The 19,608-nt window shown below is 37.0% G+C and overlaps 1 protein-coding gene across 1 annotated transcript; it reads left to right on the top strand.

Moving 5' to 3' along the window:
• The first annotated feature begins 647 nt into the window (after positions 1-647).
• On the top strand, positions 648-19,047 carry GOLGA5 (golgin A5). Its single transcript, XM_010296340.1, has 12 exons — positions 648-1,268; positions 4,061-4,282; positions 5,362-5,581; positions 6,153-6,276; positions 7,105-7,308; positions 8,475-8,645; positions 9,303-9,431; positions 11,368-11,466; positions 13,130-13,355; positions 14,609-14,714; positions 16,004-16,067; positions 18,463-19,047. Exons 1-12 carry the CDS (start codon positions 701-703, stop codon positions 18,541-18,543), a joined length of 2,214 nt encoding a protein of 737 aa, XP_010294642.1. The 5' UTR covers positions 648-700; the 3' UTR covers positions 18,544-19,047.
• Positions 19,048-19,608: the final 561 nt, after the last annotated feature.

Below are 19,608 nucleotides of genomic sequence, written 5' to 3'. Positions count from 1 at the left end.
GGGCAGTGGCCTCGCCCACCTCTGCGCTTCACCCTTCCCGCTGTGGGTGTGCTTGGCCAAGGGACCCTCCACAGCCAGCCTTTGGTGTGAAGGAGCCCTTCACGGGAGCGGGGATAGAGCAACACGTCGCCTGTGTGGTGTCGTAGGCCCTTGGTGCAAGCGAAGGTGTACAACTGTCACCCCTATTGGTGACACAGAAGGGACAGTGGGCTGCAAAGTTTGTTGGGGAGAAGTTCCTCTATCTGAACCAGATCATGAGTCTGCAGACCAAACATCTAAGGCTTTGTTGTTATCTTTTTCTTCAATAAGTATCTGGCCACTTCTCTTCCAGCTGAGTTTGGTTTTGTCAGGTGCAAGTAGACTTTGTTTTCTGTTATTGGTGAGCAGGCTGGATGCTCTGTAGCATGTGCTGATACCAGAAACAGATATGGTGGTCTGATAGCTAAGTCTTGGTTCTGTCTGTTTTCCTTAGAAACTGATTTGGTTTATTTCTATCAGTTCCTAAAACAGCAAAATACCAAGTGAAGTAGGAGAGAAGTATTAAAATAATTATAGCACTAATAGATTAACACAACAGTTGTTTAGGTAACCCATACATCTAGCCTTATCAACACCAGTCTGATTTATAATCATTCTATGTCTTTTGCAGCATATGATCCTGAAATTTTAATTTTATAGAACTTATCAACGGACATCCATCATGTCTTGGCTTGCTGATCTTGCTGGAAAGGCAGAGGATCTACTGAACAGAGTTGATCAAGGAGCTGCATCAGCTTTGAGCAAAAAAGACCCAGGAAGCAGTGCAGTTTATGATAATAAGAATTTGGACTCTGCCAGTGAATATTCTGAATTGCGCCAGCATCCTGGAGAACTGAAATATCAGACGTCACCCAAAGCAGCCTACATCTCCTCAGCAGCTGATAATATTAAACATCAAAAGGCCACAATCCTAGCAGGAACAGCAAATGTTAAACCAGCACGTAGGACATCTTCAGAAGTTGCTTCTCCAGTAGAAAATGTTTCCACACCCAGAGCTGCCTCGCATTTTGTGAGAAGAAAAAAGTCAGAACCTGATGATGAGTTGCTGTTTGATTTTCTCAACAGTTCAGAGAAGGAGCCTAATGGAAAAATGGACTCTAAAACTAAAGAGAAGAGCAAGGCACCTGTTATTCAAAATCACTCTCGGACTTCAAGCATTAGTTCTGTGTCTACCAGTACACAGAGTGCAAAAACTACTGAAGAGAATTCCATCAGGAGCCAAGGCAATGGTAGTTAAATAGTATTGAACCTCGTGATTTTTAAAACCAAAGTATGCCTAGGGTAAGGCTAGGTAATGGATTTACTGTAACTTCATGAAACGTTTGGTGGTAGTATTATGTGAGTAGTACAGCAGGGTCCTTAGCATTTTTGCATCACTGGTATAATCTTAGATACTATGCTAGTTTGACATGCGGCATAATTAATGCCTAAATCTTTTTTGTGTTCTCGATCTGCTGCATTGCTACTCTCACTTTGACCTCTCTGAGCTATGACCTAACCTTGCGTCAGCCCTCATGCATCCCTGCTTAGAAGCATAGGTGCTGATGCATTTATTTGATCAATTGGGCCTTTACCTGTTGTTGCCACGTAGGAGAGTTGAGTGGCTTTCACCAGCTGGTAGATGGTATTGGCTGTTGACCAATGCACCATCTGAGATGATGTGAGGTTTTCTGTTCCACCATGGAAGAGGTGTAAGCTGTCAAACTTGCTTGTCCTGCAGAGTGGGAAGTTGGATGTAAACAGGCTGTTGTAGAGCTGCTGGCGCGAGAGTGCTACATAGATAAAGCCTTCGGGTTTGCCAGAAGTAGTTCATTACTGCAGTCTAAATCCAGACGCTTGAAAGAGCCTCTAGGCCAGATGGTCAAAAGTTGGGGCTATTCTTAAGTCAATGCAAAGGAGAAGGTGTCTGGGAAGCATCAGGAACCTGTGTTCTCTATCAGACTGTCCAATCTGTACTAAGTCCTTGCTGTTGCTGTGCCTACTTTGCTGTTGTTTATTCTACAAAATTGAGGAAAATGGTTTTATTATTTCTTAATAATGTAGTTAGAATACTTTTATTATTTGTTCAGTACTTTGAGAGTGTAAAGCATTGTAAATGCCAGTTTTTTACTTAATGTATTAAGAATGCTGAAAAGTTTCAGATGTGAAAAGGGATAATTTTCAAAGATGTGAATATTTTTGTATTTCTGGGTCGATAACTTTTCAATAAGGTTTACTACTACTACTACTACTAATTCAAATATATTAAACCTGGCTGTATGGCCTTGCAGATTAGTGGTTAAGGAGCGTATTTGTTTTGCTCAGTGTAGCCTGTTGTATTCTCTTCTGAGGATTTTTGAGTGGAGTTTGCATTGTGGAGCTGCTGAATGAGGAGGCACATGATTACAACATAGAGTTTGAGCAGGCTGGTTTCAAAGTTGATTGTCTAGATATATCTGTGTCATTTAAATGTTCTGTATAGCATCTGTTGAAGTTAGCTATAGACAAAAAAAAATTAACGTTACACTTTGTATGTTGCCATCGCTAGAATCTAATATGTGCTATAAATGGCTAATCTCTTGCTTCGTTAGCTTCATTAATCTGTTGAGTTTTCCAGGCAAAGGAATGAGGATAAATTGTCTGATAATTTGGAAATTGTGTAAATGAAGCAAAAGGAAGGAAACAACACTTCTTAGAATCGTTTAAATAGGAAAGGGGTTTGAGAAAACGTGGAAGAAATCTTGCTGTCACTACTGCTACTTGTCAGTGTGGTGGTGTTCAGAATTAATAGTCTGCCCCAGCTCCCTGGGCTCTGGGTGATAGGGTCTGTTGCAGTGGTAACAAGGAAGGTGGAGCAGATTGGTTGGTGGTCACAAGGTGAAGTAAGTAAGGTTGTGACAGCTAAACTGCGGTCTTTCTTGGAAATTGGTTGCAGTCTATCCCCCTGGATTTTCCGCAGTTACTCATCTGGGACATACTAAATTCAGAAGTAGTATTTTTGGATTGCCTGCTTGTTTGCTCATTGCATGCTATGTTGTTTTATCTTAACACTGCTGCAAGGCTTCCAGCTACCTGCACACTGGAATCAGGACTGTTACAGTGAAAGTATCAGTTTCACAGCATTAGTCCAGGACGCTCAGTGTGTGTTTGTGCATGATGAAGAAAGGCTTTTGATTTCTCCTTCCCTGCAAGGGACTGTTGTTCAGAATATTGCCAGGAGTTCCCTTACTGTTCTCACTGAGGTTCTAAGATGTAAAAAAAGAAAAAGAATAATCTGTATTTTATTTCCATAATCTAGAGAATTACAGTTTGCATTGGCAGAAAGCTTTTAAGAGTTTGACCAAATATATCTACCTTATATTTTTTCATTAGAGAAAGATTATGCTTCTGCTTCAAATCACTTCAACATGATTTCTCGTAGTGACAGTGCTTTTGAAAAAATATTTTGAGAGAATTATTAATACAGACTTATCAGTAAGATTGTTTTCACTGAAATTATTCTTAAAATGCTTTTTTACATAAAGATAATTAAAATACATAACTATGTGGCTGAGTTACATATTTAGGTTTGATATCAAAATGACTAAGTATAGTCATCTGAAGAGATGTTTTAAAATGAAATTTACATCCTTGAAATCAAAATCTTAATGGAAAAGCAGAATGAGTTAGTTAGTTGCTGTGTATGTTTAGTCTCTTCTGTTACTCTCTCAGCTTCTGAAGACATCTCTGGGCAGCATAGTCATAAAAAAGTAAATCCTAAATTTGACATTAATGTAGTAGGAAATTTTATAACTTCCATGTCTTGTCTCGCAGGATTAACAAAAACACTGCATGATGCATGTATACTCTGTAATAGTTCTATTTTGTGCAAGCCCCTTGGGAGAAGGAGCTCCATATTCCATTTCAATATAAGCTAATTTGATTATATTATTGTTATTTTATATTAGGCATTTAACCACTGGTGCAGAACATGGAATTTCTGCCCATATCAAGGCAACTTACAAATACATATATTAGTTCTAACTTGCATCTCTCTGTACAGAAACTCCAGACAGTTCAGATTCTGGACTGGGAGCACAAGGGGATGGTGTGAAGGATTCATCACTAAGTAGAGTAACTAATGCTAACCTTTTGGCTAATGATGATTTCAAATCACATGAGCTATCCAATCTTCGCCTGGAGAATCAGCTGCTGCGCAATGAAGTTCAATCTTTAAATCAAGAAATGGCTTCATTAATTCAGAGGTCCAAAGAAACCCAAGAAGGTACTGTGGTTTGGAAACTCAACTATAACATATTACTAAAATGCCAGTGAACTAGAAAACAATGCTGTTTCTATGTTAGCGTGTTGTATTTATAATAAAATCTTTCTAGTTTAAATTTGCATGTATGGCTTACCAACCAAAATGGTTCTTGGTTTCAGAATAATGAGTTTCAAGAGAAACTAAAAGGCTTGTTCAACTACAAAGATAACACAAATGTTGATTTAAGTAATGTGATCAAGTTAGTTCCAAAACTTACATCTCATTAAAACAGTGTTATCAAATGTTATCAGTATTAAAATATTATTCCTGCATTTTAACAGCTATTGCAAAATACTTATTTTTAAATGAGTAAATTCCTTTAACTACTTCAAATTCTGACTACTTTCTGGCTGTAGGCTATAATCTCCAATGCCTAGAAACTGACAGTAGAAATATAAAATTTAGTGTTTTTGTATGACCTCTCTAGATTTTTCAAAGCCAAATGAAATGACAAATATGAAAACTGTGACTGTAAATTAAACAAATAATAAAACCTTGTGCAAACTCATGCTGTTAGGCATACAACTGAGTGTCCGCATTTTTTTCAAAGTAACCACATGAGCCAGGAATTTTACTTTCTCTTGAAATTTAATATGTGATGTTTGATTAAAACCAGAAGGCTCTCTAAGTATTCAGGCGTTATTTCAACACTGGTGTATCTTTCTACTGTTTTTTAGGTTGAGCTTATTGTCACTTTTAGTTGAACTAGATGCTTTATGCAGAGGTTTCCAAAGGCTTGCTCACACAGGGGTTTTCGACAGTAGGCCATTGCAAGGGGTGGGGCAGGTAAAATTTGTCATCTGCAGTGTGACACAGAATGAAATGCCTGTTTTGAGATCACCTGCAAAGCTTTATGGGTCGTGCTCTGATAGCCAGTCTGGCATTTGTTACTTCTTGGTAGCTCGTAAAGTTTCAGTGTTACTTCAGCTTGGTTGTATTTAATTTCTTTCTTTAAGAAATGTGATGTGTGCATCCTGACCACTTACAAGACCTTGCAATACCTACTTTTATAAACTTCAAAGAAAATTCTTATTTTGTAGAATTGAACAAATCCCGGGAAAGGGTGGAGAAGTGGAATGTTGACCATTCAAAGAGTGACAGGATGGTTAGAGAACTTCAGGCTCGAGTTGATGATCTGACAGAAGCTGTTGGTGCCAAGGATTCACAGCTAGCTGTGCTGAAAGTACGGTTGCAAGAAGCTGATCAGCTCTTAAGTGCTCGGACAGAAGCTTTGGAAGCATTGCAGAGTGAAAAATCACGGTAATTTGTAATTTCATACTTACAATTCTGCAAACAGTAATAAGTTTGAAAATTCAAGGTAGATAACTTAGTCTCTTTTGAGAAGAAAAATTAGTAAACTAATGGAGAAAGGGATTGTATCAAGTTTTGAAATACGAGGATTAAAGTTTGTTCTGAGCCTGCTATATCATAACTGGCAGTGGGAACAGGACAAATGAATATTAAATAGGGACAATTGTTACCTGATTATTTAAATCCATTTTGTATAAAGTATTTATGTTTGTGTCAGAGGCCTGAAGCTGAAGATATCAAGAAAAAGGTTTTTGTCTTGAAAAACACATTTGTTTATCCACAAATGTGAAGACTTTTCTGACTTATCTCAGTGCTGGGGTATGAATTGGCAATTGGATGCTCCAGAATATAGGTCAGGGAGGAGATGCATGAGTCATTAACTCCAGGCCTCACACCTGTAGCCAGCCATATTTGATAATTTACTGAGTAAATTTTCAAAGCTGGTCTGAAAACCAGGTAGTCATACTTCTTCCTGAAAAGATTTCATCTTTTTCCATTAATATGTATATCGCTCTTTCAGGATAATACAAGACCACAGTGAAGGGAGCAGTTTGCAAAATCAAGCCCTTCAAACTCTTCAAGAGAGGCTGCGTGATGCGGACTCTGCACTCAAACGAGAGCAAGAAAGTTACAAACAAATGCAGGTTAGACATGAAGAGTAAGGAAGACTTTCAGACTCTACTTTTGAGTTCAGATCTGTGAGATTCCAATTGCTCTCTCTTCCCCTTGACTTCAATTCCTGTGCCAGGGTACTAAGTGCTTGGAAGGATGTGCTGTCTGCTGCACTAAGTATCCTTAGGTGCTAGTTTACTTTTTGTCTGTTCTTCTGAAAGCTTCATGATTAAAAGTTTTTGAGGATTAATGCTGATAATTTTTACTGGTTTTTTCATAACAACTTTAATGTTATCACTTGTTTTAAAACTAAATCAATAATCAGTTTAATTTTCATGGTATGTTGTTACATAACAAACTGTTACAGAACCTTAATATGTATTCTTAAGAATATTAAGCTGGACGGTCATTTCTGTGGTAAAGATGTGAGTACATCATTGCTAGAGACTGCTTTCCACACTTAGCTTGGCCTTTGTTATGTATAATAGCATCTTTGAAAATCTTCATCAGTGTCTGGGGTTTTTTTTAGGTACATCAAAATATGGCAGACTACATTTGATAACATTTTTTGAGGGGAAGCTTGCTTTTTGTTTATGAAATAAACATAAATAATAGGAAGATTGCTATTCACCCACTATTTCTGGTGAGGGAAAGAAATGCATATTTTTACTGATATTATTTATCACTTTCTTAAGCAAGCAGGATTTCTTTCCATATATTACTGATGCGTCTTTAAGTTGGAGGTGGTAGATATGAGGTGTTGTGTCATGTGTAGTTGCTTTTAAACTTTCTTTTTTCCTTTCTAGGTTAAAGTTGAGACTGTGTTTAAACACAAAGTATTGTTTCTTTATTGCTAATAGAATGAATTTGCGGCTCGTCTAAGTAAAATGGAAGCAGAACGTCAGAACTTGGCAGAAGGGATAACTGTAGCAGAAAGAAAGTATTTAGATGAAAAGAGGCGAGCTGATGAGCTTCAGCAGCAAGTCAAAGTAACTAAAAACCACCTAGAATCTGCAAAACAGGAACTGGCAGACTATAAACAGAAAGCAACTCGCATACTCCAAGTAAGCATTTCTGTAAAGAAATCCAGTTTGAATTGTACACTTTTTATGGTGTTATGCTTCAAATAATCTAATTTGCGGGATTTTTTTAATGTGACCTGTAATATATTTGGGGGCATATCTATAATGATACCTATACAGAACAGCTACTAGTCTGCATTTTTTGTAAATTTAAGTTTACAGATTAAGTAATTGAAATGGAAGTTCAGGTCCTGAACTTAGAGAAAAATCCAAGTGAACCATTGCACTTTATTGTGCAACGTCTGTCAGTGTGTTCTGCATCTAAGAGTCCAAACTTTGGTGGATAGATAAATAGGTGTAACCTGCAATTTGTTCCACACCCAGTATTCTTGAGTCAAGAATATTGCTCTATTCTGCTTGAGGCTGAAACATAGTATATAATGGATACTTATGTGTGAACCAAAGAAAATATTTTTATATATTCTAAAAGGTTGCATGTGATCAGCATTATATAAACAATGGCAAAATTAGGTATTTTGTGCAGACTTCTATGCTACTGAAGTTGTCAAAGACACCAAATCCAAACATGGCCAATTTGAGTCTTGTTTATAAAAGTTAGCAATACGTTGAAGATAAAGATGTCTGTCTATAATAATTAATTTAGTCTGATATCCAAGGACAGGTTTTAAATCATCTTGATAAATATCAGAAGTCAATGTTGAGCTAACATTAGGCTGACTCTGAATAAAATGTTTCGTCCTCTTTCCCAGAAGAGTTATTGCTGTATTTGGCTCTTATTTGTCTTTGTTGGCAGGTGAAGGGATGGAGTAAAAGGGGATCAGTTTTGTCTTTAATCTCTGTTAGTGTCCATCTTCTCTCTTATGGTAACTGGAAAGCCAAAATTATTATCCACGACATGTTTAACATTCCAGGCACTTCTAAAGAGGAAAGTTGTACTCTTCCTCAGATAACACAGGCTTTCAGTAAATCCAGTCTCATGGCACATATGAATTCAGAAAAATTATCAATAGGGAAGCATTTTATTTTTAAAATGTGTAGAATCATTATTAACTTGGCTAAAAGAACAGATAAAGCAGTTTTTTTACTGGATGTCTGCATTTGAATTTCAGAGCAAGGTCATTTTGGCATATTCTAGTTGAGCACTTGTTAAATACTGCAGTTAATGGTATATTGATTTATTATTTCAGTCTAAAGAAAAGTTGATAAACAGCTTAAAAGAAGGCTCTGGTATTGAAGGCCTGGATAGCAATACTGCGAGCACAATGGAACTAGAAGAACTGCGACATGAGCGAGACACTCAGAGAGAAGAAATACAAAAACTAATGGGGCAAATACAACAGATGAGGACAGAGCTGCAGGTACACTTTTATTTGTAGTTAACCACGCACAAAGGAGTGTTTTCTTGTATACTTCAAGACTTCTAGTGTGTGTTTGACCTACTATTAAAATAAGCCAACTTTTGCTCAAGGTGAGACAAGTACTTATTTGATACCCAATTTCCTTCCATGTTCTCTCTCAGCACTTCAAGTCATGTGGGAGGAATATTATAGATACCACTTCTCTTCCCTCACTACTGTGTGTTCCTTTTGAGGGAAGCATTTCCTTCCAAACAAGCATCATGATTTCTGTAGAGATCACCTACATCCTTTTCTGCAAGGGCTACTAATCCTTGAAGCAACTGTAATCAGAGTTGTCTGCTGGCATAATTGTCTCAACCCCGCAGTTGCATGCAAGCATACTTTACACAGTTTTAGCCTGTAGACAGTAGAAGGGAAAAAGTGGAGGCTTTTTATGTTCCCCAAATGCATTTATTTTACTACTATTTTAGTATATTTTATTACTATCTTAGTAAAAATATTCTGTATAAAATGACCAAATGTCATTCAATACATCCTCACCTTCATTTTCCTTTGAAGCAATATTGCAGATACAACTTTTTTTTTTTGCTGTTACCGTGGCAGATTTGCAGTATTGTTTGAATGTTAATGAAATGGTAATGTTTTTGTTCATCTCAGGATATGGAGACTCAGCAGGTAAGTGAAGCTGAGTCAGTGAGAGAGCAGCTTCAAGACCTACAAGAGCAAATAACAGCACATAAAATGGCCAAACAAGAGGCAGAAGCTGAACTAGAAAGGCAAAAACAGGTAAGGAATTCTTGAAAGCTGATTGGCCTTATTTTATGCCACATGTGGTGTCATTAGTAAAGCATTTGGCTTAGTAAGAGAGTAGCTTATACTGTATTTGTGTTATTTTTTGTTTAGTATTCCAAAGAAATCCCCAAAAGCTTAACGAATGTCACTAGGCCAAATAAAGTGCAACCAGTACTAAGCAATGGACAGGGCCTTCTGGATGCTCCTGATAAACAGAGATCTCTCTGGTGTATTAAAGAGTAAACGTGACCCTAGGGAATGCACAAAATTGATCATGATCTTAAATTTTATTCAGCAGAGGAACAATCGAACAGTAGGGACATAGTAACATTTATAACCATTATTTATATTGAGAAACTCAAATACTAAAAATGGTTACTGTAGAACTTCCTGTGTTCAATTACTGCATAAAATTTAGCTCGTAAAACAATGTTATCATAGTAGCAATTCACAGGGGGGGTTTTAATCCACTCATTACTCTGTTCTGAATCTAAATGTTGTTACTTCCAAACTGCATTATAAGACAAATTGCTGCTAAAATTATATGAATGATTTTTGTCAGACTGTGTCACCTTTTTAAGCAGACTCCCCCTTGATTTTAGCCGTTTTGTGTTAAAAAGAGGGGGGAAAAAAGGAAAACAACTGTTTCATGTGAACAAACTTATTATTCAGTAGAAGTTGGACAAATGCTTTGCACCCTATTAAAAAATTTCTCTGTAAAGAGAATTAATAATGAGGAAAGCAGGAGAGTACACTATATCAACTGGAACAATTTATCTTATAGGATTATCTGTCCTTCCAGAAATTACATTTTAATGTGATGCTAGCAGCTTGAACTAATTAAAAGGCAGAAGTTGAGGTCTGCTCTTGATGGATAGCTGATGTTTATTATATCAAAGCAGAATGTAAATTGTATTTTGTTACTCCTGCCCTTCTGAGGGGTATATTTTAAGACAATACTGCATATAGAGAAAGTGAGGTGAATTAAAAAAAAAAAGGCATTATCAGTTATTACAGAAACTGAACTACTCCTTTTGATGACACACACTTACATGTGCTTTTAAAGTAAGTGTGTGCATTGATACTTAATACAATTATGGTCTGTTTTATCCGGGAATTCCTTTATCTGTTGCCATAAGGTTTCTGAGACTGAAGATGGAAAATAAGTAGGGGTGTTATTTCTTGTACATTTGATGGGAGATTAGGATTATCTGTTTTCTGTAGCAACTGACAGCTGAAGTGATACAGTGATTTGAAGACTGTCTTAGTGTAAAAGATAAGCATCACAGGTCTTTAAGTTGGAGTTAAAATAGCCACTAAATCATGGGAGTAACAAAACTTACGGTTAGCTTTGCTGTTCAGTAACCTGTCCCTTACTAATATTCCTTCCCCTTTCACATGTTATGTTAATTTATCCTAAACTTTGAAGGAGGATCTGTGTCATACAGAATTATAGATAGATATGCCAAGGGTTTTTAAAAACTTTTTAAAAATGGTATCCTGGATTGATGGGTTTATTTTAGGAATACAGATTCCTCCCCAAAGTATTTCCTAATCGTTTAAGTTACATTATTGACATCGTTTCAAGTTAGCAATATAATAAATGGTAAGAGTATAAGGAAGATAAATCATGGTCCCAATGAAACTGTGTGACTCCCAGGAAACTAGTCTGGATAAATACTTAATATAAGTCAGTCTCCACAGAAGAATTTGATAAGTCTTGTAGGTTGTGTCTTCATACTCAGCTCTTTTATTTCTCCCCGCCCCCCCCCCCATTCCTACCCAGACACTTTAAGACTAAATTTTTGGTTTATATTTGATTGCAGAATATTGCCTTCTCACATTCTACTGTGAAACTCTAGCTAAGAGAGTGTCTCTCAAAATACATATATGTATAAAATCTTTTATTTGTGATTGACATGTTTTATAGGAACTCCATTATGCCGAAGAAGAATTATATCGAACAAAGAATACTTTGCAAAGCAGAATAAAAGACAGAGAGGAAGAAATTCAGAAGCTTAGAAATCAGGTACTCTGTGTGTATAGAAAATAACTTTATCACCTTCAATTATGAAAACAGTTATAAGAACTATTAATTTGATTAAACTGTACAAAAGAAACATAAATGCTCTACTAAGGAGTTACAGTGTACTTGTTTTCAATACAGAGTAGGGTTTTGAGTAGAAGGAGTACAAGGAGGGAACCATGAAATAGTAAATAGCCTAATTTATGATTGCACGTGCTTTTGTCTTGGCGGGGGGGTGGGGATAAGTGTCCCACTTAGAATTGATGGGGTGGTGCTGGATAATATTCTTCTTTTTGAAAACTAAGAAAAGTCATTGGCCCTTGATTAGGTCATCATGATTTTTGCAAAGGCCCTTTTAACTTGGCGTAGGAACATAAGTAATGTCCTACAGGCTCAGTGATCCATCTAGCCCACTGTTCTATCTTGGACAGTGGCAGTAGGCCCAGCATGTGAGCCTGGCTGCTTCTTCACTCCCTTGTACTCAGCATCAGCAGTTGAATTAGGGACATTAGCATTTAAGTCCCTATTAAGTCCCACCAGTGTGTTTATGGACCTATTTTCCTTGAATCAATCTAATCCCTTTTGGAACCTTCTGACACTTGTCAGCCCCTACAGTCTCCTTGAGCAGCACGAAGGCATAGGCCTCATTTTCTATAAATTATCTTTATTAAAAATTCTGTAAATTATCACTCATAATGAAAATGAGTCTATATGTAGAGGAATTGATAGTCTAGAGTCAACTAGGGTCAGCTGTACAGTTACAGTATCAGAGGATTTGGAAATTGTTGTGTTGTGATACAAATTTCTTGAGCCTGTTCACGGATGATTCTTCTGGTAATCCAGGCTTCAGGACTACCTGCACCTGCCCTGGTGCATTGCATGTGATTTGTATTTTTGATATCTCGCTGCCTCTCGTTTCTGCCGATTCTCTTTTTTCATCATTGAAGCTGCATCTTTGTGGTATATGATGCTACAACTGGCTGAGGTCCAAGACTGTAGTGAATAGATGAGCTGTTGCACATATGGCTAATCTGATGATTCCCATTTGCTTTAAATATTTTCTGCAAATTGAATGACATGATCCATGTCTTCATTTGCTGACCTTTCAGCTTCTATTTGCTAATACAGTCATGTTTTCTGCCTCAGTGCTCCTCAATTCTTCTGCAGTGTATCCTGCATATTCACCTTTTTCATTCAAGCTTTCCTGTAGAATAGCATCAGATTCTCCCCATTTGTACTGAGTTTTTTCCTTCCTCGCCTGAAAACATTTTACATGCTCACTTGTTTTGTGAAGTTGCAAGTATGATAGCCAGCCTGGATTATCTTGCTATTGTCTTGCCTATCATTTAAACTCAGCTCTGAGGAATAGCATTGATTTTTGTGATCATATGAACAGGAGTGTTCGTATGATTAGAGGTGGAAAACATAGGAATACATTTTTACATAGAGTTCCTTGTGTCATGTACAATCTTGTTTTAGCTACTGTCAAAATTAAGTTTCTTCTTTATTGTGCTCATTGGTGATCATTTTTATGTTATCCCATAAAAATTCTGCAGTGGGGTATCTTGGTTCTTGGAGTGCTTAGATTATTTTATAGTTTTGTAATATGTCAGTTAGTCAAACTTTGAACTTACTCTGATTTTTTTTCTTTGCTTTGTTTTTTTAGCTCACAAACAAGACTCTAAGTAGTAGTAGTCAGACAGAATTAGAAAACCGGCTTCATCAGCTGACAGAAACACTAATTCAGAAGCAAACCATGTTAGAGAGCCTGAGCACAGAGAAAAACTCGCTCGTCTATCAACTGGAACGACTTGAGCAACAGCTGAAGGCTATCCAAGGCACTAATACTAACGGACCTTCCATTAATATGACAGGCATTGATGGTGCTGAAGGTAAATAAGAAAATATAATACTTAAAACTCTGTCCTTTCTACAGTTCAGGCTTTTATATTTCATAATACCTTTCCCTGAAAGTCTTGAGTTCATAAGGAAAAAAAAAATGCTGAAAATGTGCAGCTTATACTGGAGACCTTGTCAACAGCAGCCGGTATCATAAAAAATAGTTAAATAGAAGGTCCTTTTTGTGTGGAAATGACTTTTAAGTAAACTTAATAAAGCCAATTTCATCTTTAATTTTCAATACTATGGCACTATTGGAACAGTCATATTTACAAATACTGTCACAGGTACAAATAAATCTGTCTTTTGGGGTTTAAACTGAATGTCAGAAGCAGGATATAAGTCCTCCCTTGTAAAAAGGGTTTGAGAGGTGAGAAAGAATGGGATACTTCAGAATTCTGGTTGAAATAAATTTTCTTCCTGCTTTCTACTTTTCCTGAAAAGTATCTTAAAATACAGTGGTTCTGCTGAGGTTGGTTTGTCTGTACTGTGTGGCAATCATCCTGTATCGCTAGGAGAACGTCAGCAGTTGATCCATGGTTTTGACATGTCACTTTTCAAAGTCAAAGTTTGTAATCTTGTTTATCTAAGCAATGGACAATTACGAAGAGGTGTAAAATGACAATCCTGACTTCTGTTTCTCTGCTTATGAAAGACTTAAAAGAAATGAGGCAGGAGGACTAGCAAATTTGGAATATATTTCCTTTTGGCTTGGTTTTAAGTAGCTTCAGTAAGCTTAAGTTTAGTTGCACAAAGGTAACATTATCTGAGAATCTTTTTTTTTTTTAATAAAGTTGATACATAGTAAAAAAGTAAATAAAGTAGAAAATTTTGGAATATATAAGTGAGTATCAGAAATGCTGTCAAAGTTTTACGGGATTAGAAATAAAAGCAAATGCAGAAACTGTGACAGTATCAAACCCATCATTTTATATACCTAATAATAATAGAATTATTACTACATGATAGAGTTGAATATCGAGGTGTCCATCTTGTCAACTAAAATAAATTTTAAAAATATACTAAGTTGAAGAAACATTTGACTTAATTGTAAATTTATCAAGAATCCTGCCCTCAAAACACCTTCCTCTGCCCCCAGCAAAATGACACTAACAAATCAGATTAATCACTATTTTTATATTATTTTTATACATCTTTGTTATACACTATCGATTTGTTTTACTTATACAACAGCTTAGCTGGTTTTATACTAATGAAATTTGTTGCTTTTTTTCCCTTGAAATAGGTGCTCGTATGCGTAATGTTCCTGTCCTGTTTAGTGACATGGATACTAACATGGCAGGAATGTATGGGAGAGTTCGCAAAGCTGCCAGTAGCATAGATCAGTTTAGGTAAGAGTGTCCTAAGGAAATATGTTTTGTAATTGGTGGAATCCTCTTGCAGTTTTCAAGTGGCATGCCTTCTCCTTTGAATTGCTTCTGTGTGGTAAAAGTAAAAAATCAAGCTGAAGTAAGGTATAAATTACCAAATATGACCTAGTTCAGTTGTGCTTTGTTATGATATTAATATCCTTGGGCTTTTTGCACATTATAGTCAGTTATTTAAATAACACTCTTGTAGATTTTTTGATACAAGAGAATCACTAAGCTATATGAAAAATACCCTAACCTTTTTCATTACCGTCTTTTACCTTTTGCACTTTCAGAGGTTTTGACTGTGTCTGTGATAAGCACCGTAATCAGTGGGAGAGTATCATATGTATTCTTTTACTCCTATTTTGGAATCCTGGTGAAGACAAGATTTTGGGTTCTAACCCACTGCAGCTGTTACCTTGAAAGATAATCTGTTCGAGGAGTTAGTAAACAGAAATAATTCTCAATCCAGCAAAAGACTTGCTTTGATCCCTTTTCTGAGCAGTTAGGTTAATTGTCAATATTCACAACAAAGGTCTGCTCCAAAGCTTGAATCAAATACCAATAGAAAACAAAATTAGGTAATACTTCTTAATGCTTTGAAAGCATGATACCTTGATAGAAGGTCCTTTATGGCTTCTATGCTACTTTAATTTCATTGTGAAGGATATCAGGATTTCCATGATTGGTACTTACTATATGTGAAGTTTTAATGCTAAACTTCATTTGGCACTATCATACTCACTTCAAGTACGCACACGGTTTTTTTTTAACTGATGTTACCGAGCAGTATCTCGTGCAGTATGCTTTGTAGCACTGTAGCAGTAAACTTGGAAAACCCATGTCTTTTTCATCTAATGAAATATAAGAATGGTAGTGATCTATCAGTTTTTTCAAGAATCCAAGGCTTTTGTTGCTTAAGTCTTTTTTAAAGATTCATGACAGCTCCGCAGGTAACAAAATTTGACAAAGATATAGCATATTTGTGAGTTTTAAAATACCTATACAACTGTTGAGACTTAGCTCATTTTCAAAAACTCTGAGCCTAGTATGTAACAGAAAAACTTAGGAGAATATGTTTTATGATCTGAATTTTGAATTTTCTAACTCCACTTAATGTCTTGAGTACATTAAGTAAAATTCAAGTCAAAAACAAAGCCATGTGTATAACATCAGCTGATGTTTATAGGTTTGTGGTGATTGGAATGAGAGGAACGGGAATTTGTTGCTCAATGCTAACTTTTGCATTTTGTTATTCTCTTGTGTAGCATTCGGCTGGGAATCTTTCTAAGGCGGTATCCCATCGCAAGAGTCTTTGTAATCATTTACATGGTGAGTAAGCTTTCTTTAAAGTAAGAAGTTTAATGCAAGATTTCTGTAGCCAGTTTTATATAACACTTATTAAATTGCAAGATGTTTGATGTTCAAAAGGCTGTATAATTAACAACTCAATTTATTTTTTTGTAAAGCAGACTAAATAGTACTTACATGACAGCATTTTGGAGTTATGTTGCTTGGTGTTCTTAGTTTTTCCCAGGAATTCTTAGCATAGCAGTCTTAAAGACATTTATGTAACTACCATTTAAAAGACTGTAAAAGTAGTGTTTTAGTACTAAAATACAGAATAATAGTGACCTGTTGCCAAGGTTAACCCACAACAGCTGCGTGCACTCCATTTAGGAAAATGTCATCTGCTATAGCTTTTTTTAATATTTGGCACTTCACTTTTTGTTCAGTGACTAATAATCACACTTCTCTACTAGCTGAGAAAATAGCAAGAAAAGTTTTTCTGGCAAGACTTAAACAAATAGTAGAAAGTTGCTCATCCATAGTGGGTGAGGTTGTCAGACTTGCAATTGATGAAAAATTAAATTCCTCCATTTTCCACTGGAGGGCAGATGTCTGTCAGTTTAAGTGACCTGTGGTAAGGTAGGTGTGCAGTCTACCCTGTTTGAAAATACTCGTTGAGCCTTTGAGACTTGAAAATCAAGAAAAAAAATGTTCGTTGAGAAGGCATAATGATTCTTCTGAACAGAGTTTTGGAGAACAGAATCGTAGAATGGTTTGAGTTGGAAGGGATCTTAAAGATCATCTACTTCAAAGCCCCTGCAAGGAGCCGGGACACCTTCCACTAGACCAGGTTGCTCAAAGCTCTGTCCAGCCTGGCCTTGAACACTTCCAGGGATGGGGCGTGCACAACTTCTCTGGGCAACCAGTTCCAGTGCCTCACCATCCTCATAGTGAAGAACTTCTTCTTTGTATCTCGTTTAAATCTACCCACTTTTGGTTTAAAGCCATTACCCCTTGTCCTGTCACTACAGGCCCTTGAGAAAGTCTCTCTCCAGCTTTCTTGTAGGCCCCCTCCAGGTACTGGAAGGCTGCAGTAAGGTCTCCCTGGAGCCTTCCCTTCTCCAGGCTGAACTACCCCAACTCTCTCAGCCTGTCCTCACAGGAGAGGTGTTCCATCCCTCTGATTTTTGTGGCCTTCCTCTGGACCCTCTCCAACAGGTCCATGTCTTTCCTGTGCTGAGGGCTCCAGAGCTGGAGGCAGTACTGCAGGTGGGGTCTCACCAGAGCAGAGCAAAGGGACAGAATCGACCCCCTCGACCTGCTGGCCACGCTGGTTTGGATGCAGCCCAGGATACGGTTGGCCTTCTGGGCTGCGAGCGCACATTGCCGGCTCATGTCCAGCTCCTCATCAAGCAACACCCACAAGTTCTTCTCAGGGCTGGTCTAGATCCATTCTCCACCCAGCCTTTATCTGTGCTTCAGATTGCCCCGACCCATGTGCAGGACTTTGCATTTGGCCTTGTTGAACTTCATGAGGTTCACACAACTGTCACTGTTTCAGGATATAAAGCAGACAGACACAAGTGAATAAAGGAAATGACAGTTTCCCCTGCAATGGCTTCTTCCAGCCTATTAGGTACTGGAAGGAACAGGGCTGTTTAATTCCTAACCTCTCTCTTTCTTCCTGTTCACGGCTTAGACTTATCAATATATGAATAAAATGCTTTGTACCAAAACCCTGAAGACTTCTACCACCTAAGCTGCTATCTGAAGTGAAACTCAATGATAGTTGCATAGGGAGCTGTATATTGGGCAGTCCGTGGCAGTTACCCTTTTTCAGCTTGAAGCTTGACTATGACTTGAATCTTTTTTTTTTTAAGGAAATGTGGCTTATGTAGTCTGTTAATTATCTCCCTTGTTGCACCCCCAGGAACTTCTAATTGGATAGTTTCAGCTAAATTTGAATGAGAATTAACATCCCTAAAAATGCCTCAAGTCAGTGCCTGTGGTAAGGAAAGCAGAACTCAGCTGTTTGTTAGAGTCTGGCATCAGCCAGCTGGCACAGGAGTACTGGCTTAGCAGCCGCTGAGGCAGATCACATAATGTACTGGCTGGGGGCTGGGTATCAGAGAGAACAGCTGGAGTTACTGGGGCTTGGAGGAAAAGAGAAGCCAGAGGACACAAATCTGTAGGAAACCAGGCTGCTTTAGTTTTGCTGTTTGTGTAAAATCTTTAGTTTACTGCCAGTGGCTTCTTGAGAATCTGTCTCAGCATTTCATTGTGCAAATAAGAATTCTTTTTTTTTTTTAGGAGTATCTGAAAAATATTTCTACAAAACGAGGTTTTATTAGCTCTCATTGAGCGTGCTCATATTTACTGCTGCTGTGAACGATGATTGTCAGTGCTGATAAGTTAATTCTTTCTTTTCTTTTCCCAGGCATTGCTTCATCTCTGGGTCATGATTGTTCTACTTACCTACACCCCAGAAATGCATCATGACAGTCCCAGTGGCAGATAGACTGAGACAGGACCGTACGCTGTGCTAATGTAATTCAGACTGGCAGTGTCTTCAGAATAATCAGTCCTGAAATACGAGCGAGCTTTTCCTCATGGTTTTTAGAAAGACTGAAAACCATCATGCCTGATTTGTCACTACTTTTCAAATACATGTATAATACTACATAGCTTTTTCAATTTACCTAGAGGAGTGACTCTTTCCTGGAGAAATAAAGCTATTAAGTTAAGCTATGGTTAGCCTTTACATTTTACATAGACCTTCTCGTGGTTAGTGTAAAAGATAAGGGTTGCACCTACACATAAATGCAAGGACTTCTGAAGCTACAGGTGTATATAATACAAACTATTTTAGATCATACTGGCTGTGGGCTATGGTCAGGTAATAAACTGTACTTAGCAATTTAAATAAACTTTATTCTTTCTGATTTCTTTCAGTCTTCTTTTGCACTTCTGTTTTTAACTTTGTAAATAATAGGTTTTTCCTTAACATGTTAAACTGAAAAAAGGACAATGGATTGGTGCAATATCTTTCTGTAAATACGTTTAAAAATAAAATATTATGCATTCTTCTTAGCTTTGTATTTCCAGTGCAATAGATGTATCTTTCCTACCAGCTGAATAGTGGCAGTGCCTATTTAAGGGCTGGTATTTCGGCTTTGTTAGAGAAAGAGAGATGGTTTTGAGAAACAAGGTTCAAAGGATTTAGAAATAATGGTGTTTCTTTTTGCACTTGAAATTTATATATTTTACCTACATTTTCTTATACCTCTCATTACTACGCATCTTAATCTTATATTCATCAAAATATTTATTTTCTAAAGCTTTGGGTACTTAATTAAAACTATTTCTATACAAAATCTATCAAAACCACAAATTTCTCATTACCAAATATATGAATAAACAAACCTCATCAAATATTTATCATAAACCCCTAACTGTAATAGTTCTATCATTAGACCGTGGCATTCCATAAGTATGAATTCTCAATACAAAATAATACAAGGTCACTTTCATTCCCTAAGAAATTTCTTGTTTTCTTGTGTGGTGCTCAAAGCTGAGTAGTGAA

The sequence above is a fragment of the Phaethon lepturus genome, unplaced genomic scaffold (assembly GCF_000687285.1).
Source record: "Phaethon lepturus isolate BGI_N335 unplaced genomic scaffold, ASM68728v1 scaffold20451, whole genome shotgun sequence".
Lineage (NCBI taxonomy): Eukaryota > Metazoa > Chordata > Aves > Phaethontiformes > Phaethontidae > Phaethon > Phaethon lepturus.
This window is presented reverse-complemented; position numbering and strand designations above follow the sequence as displayed.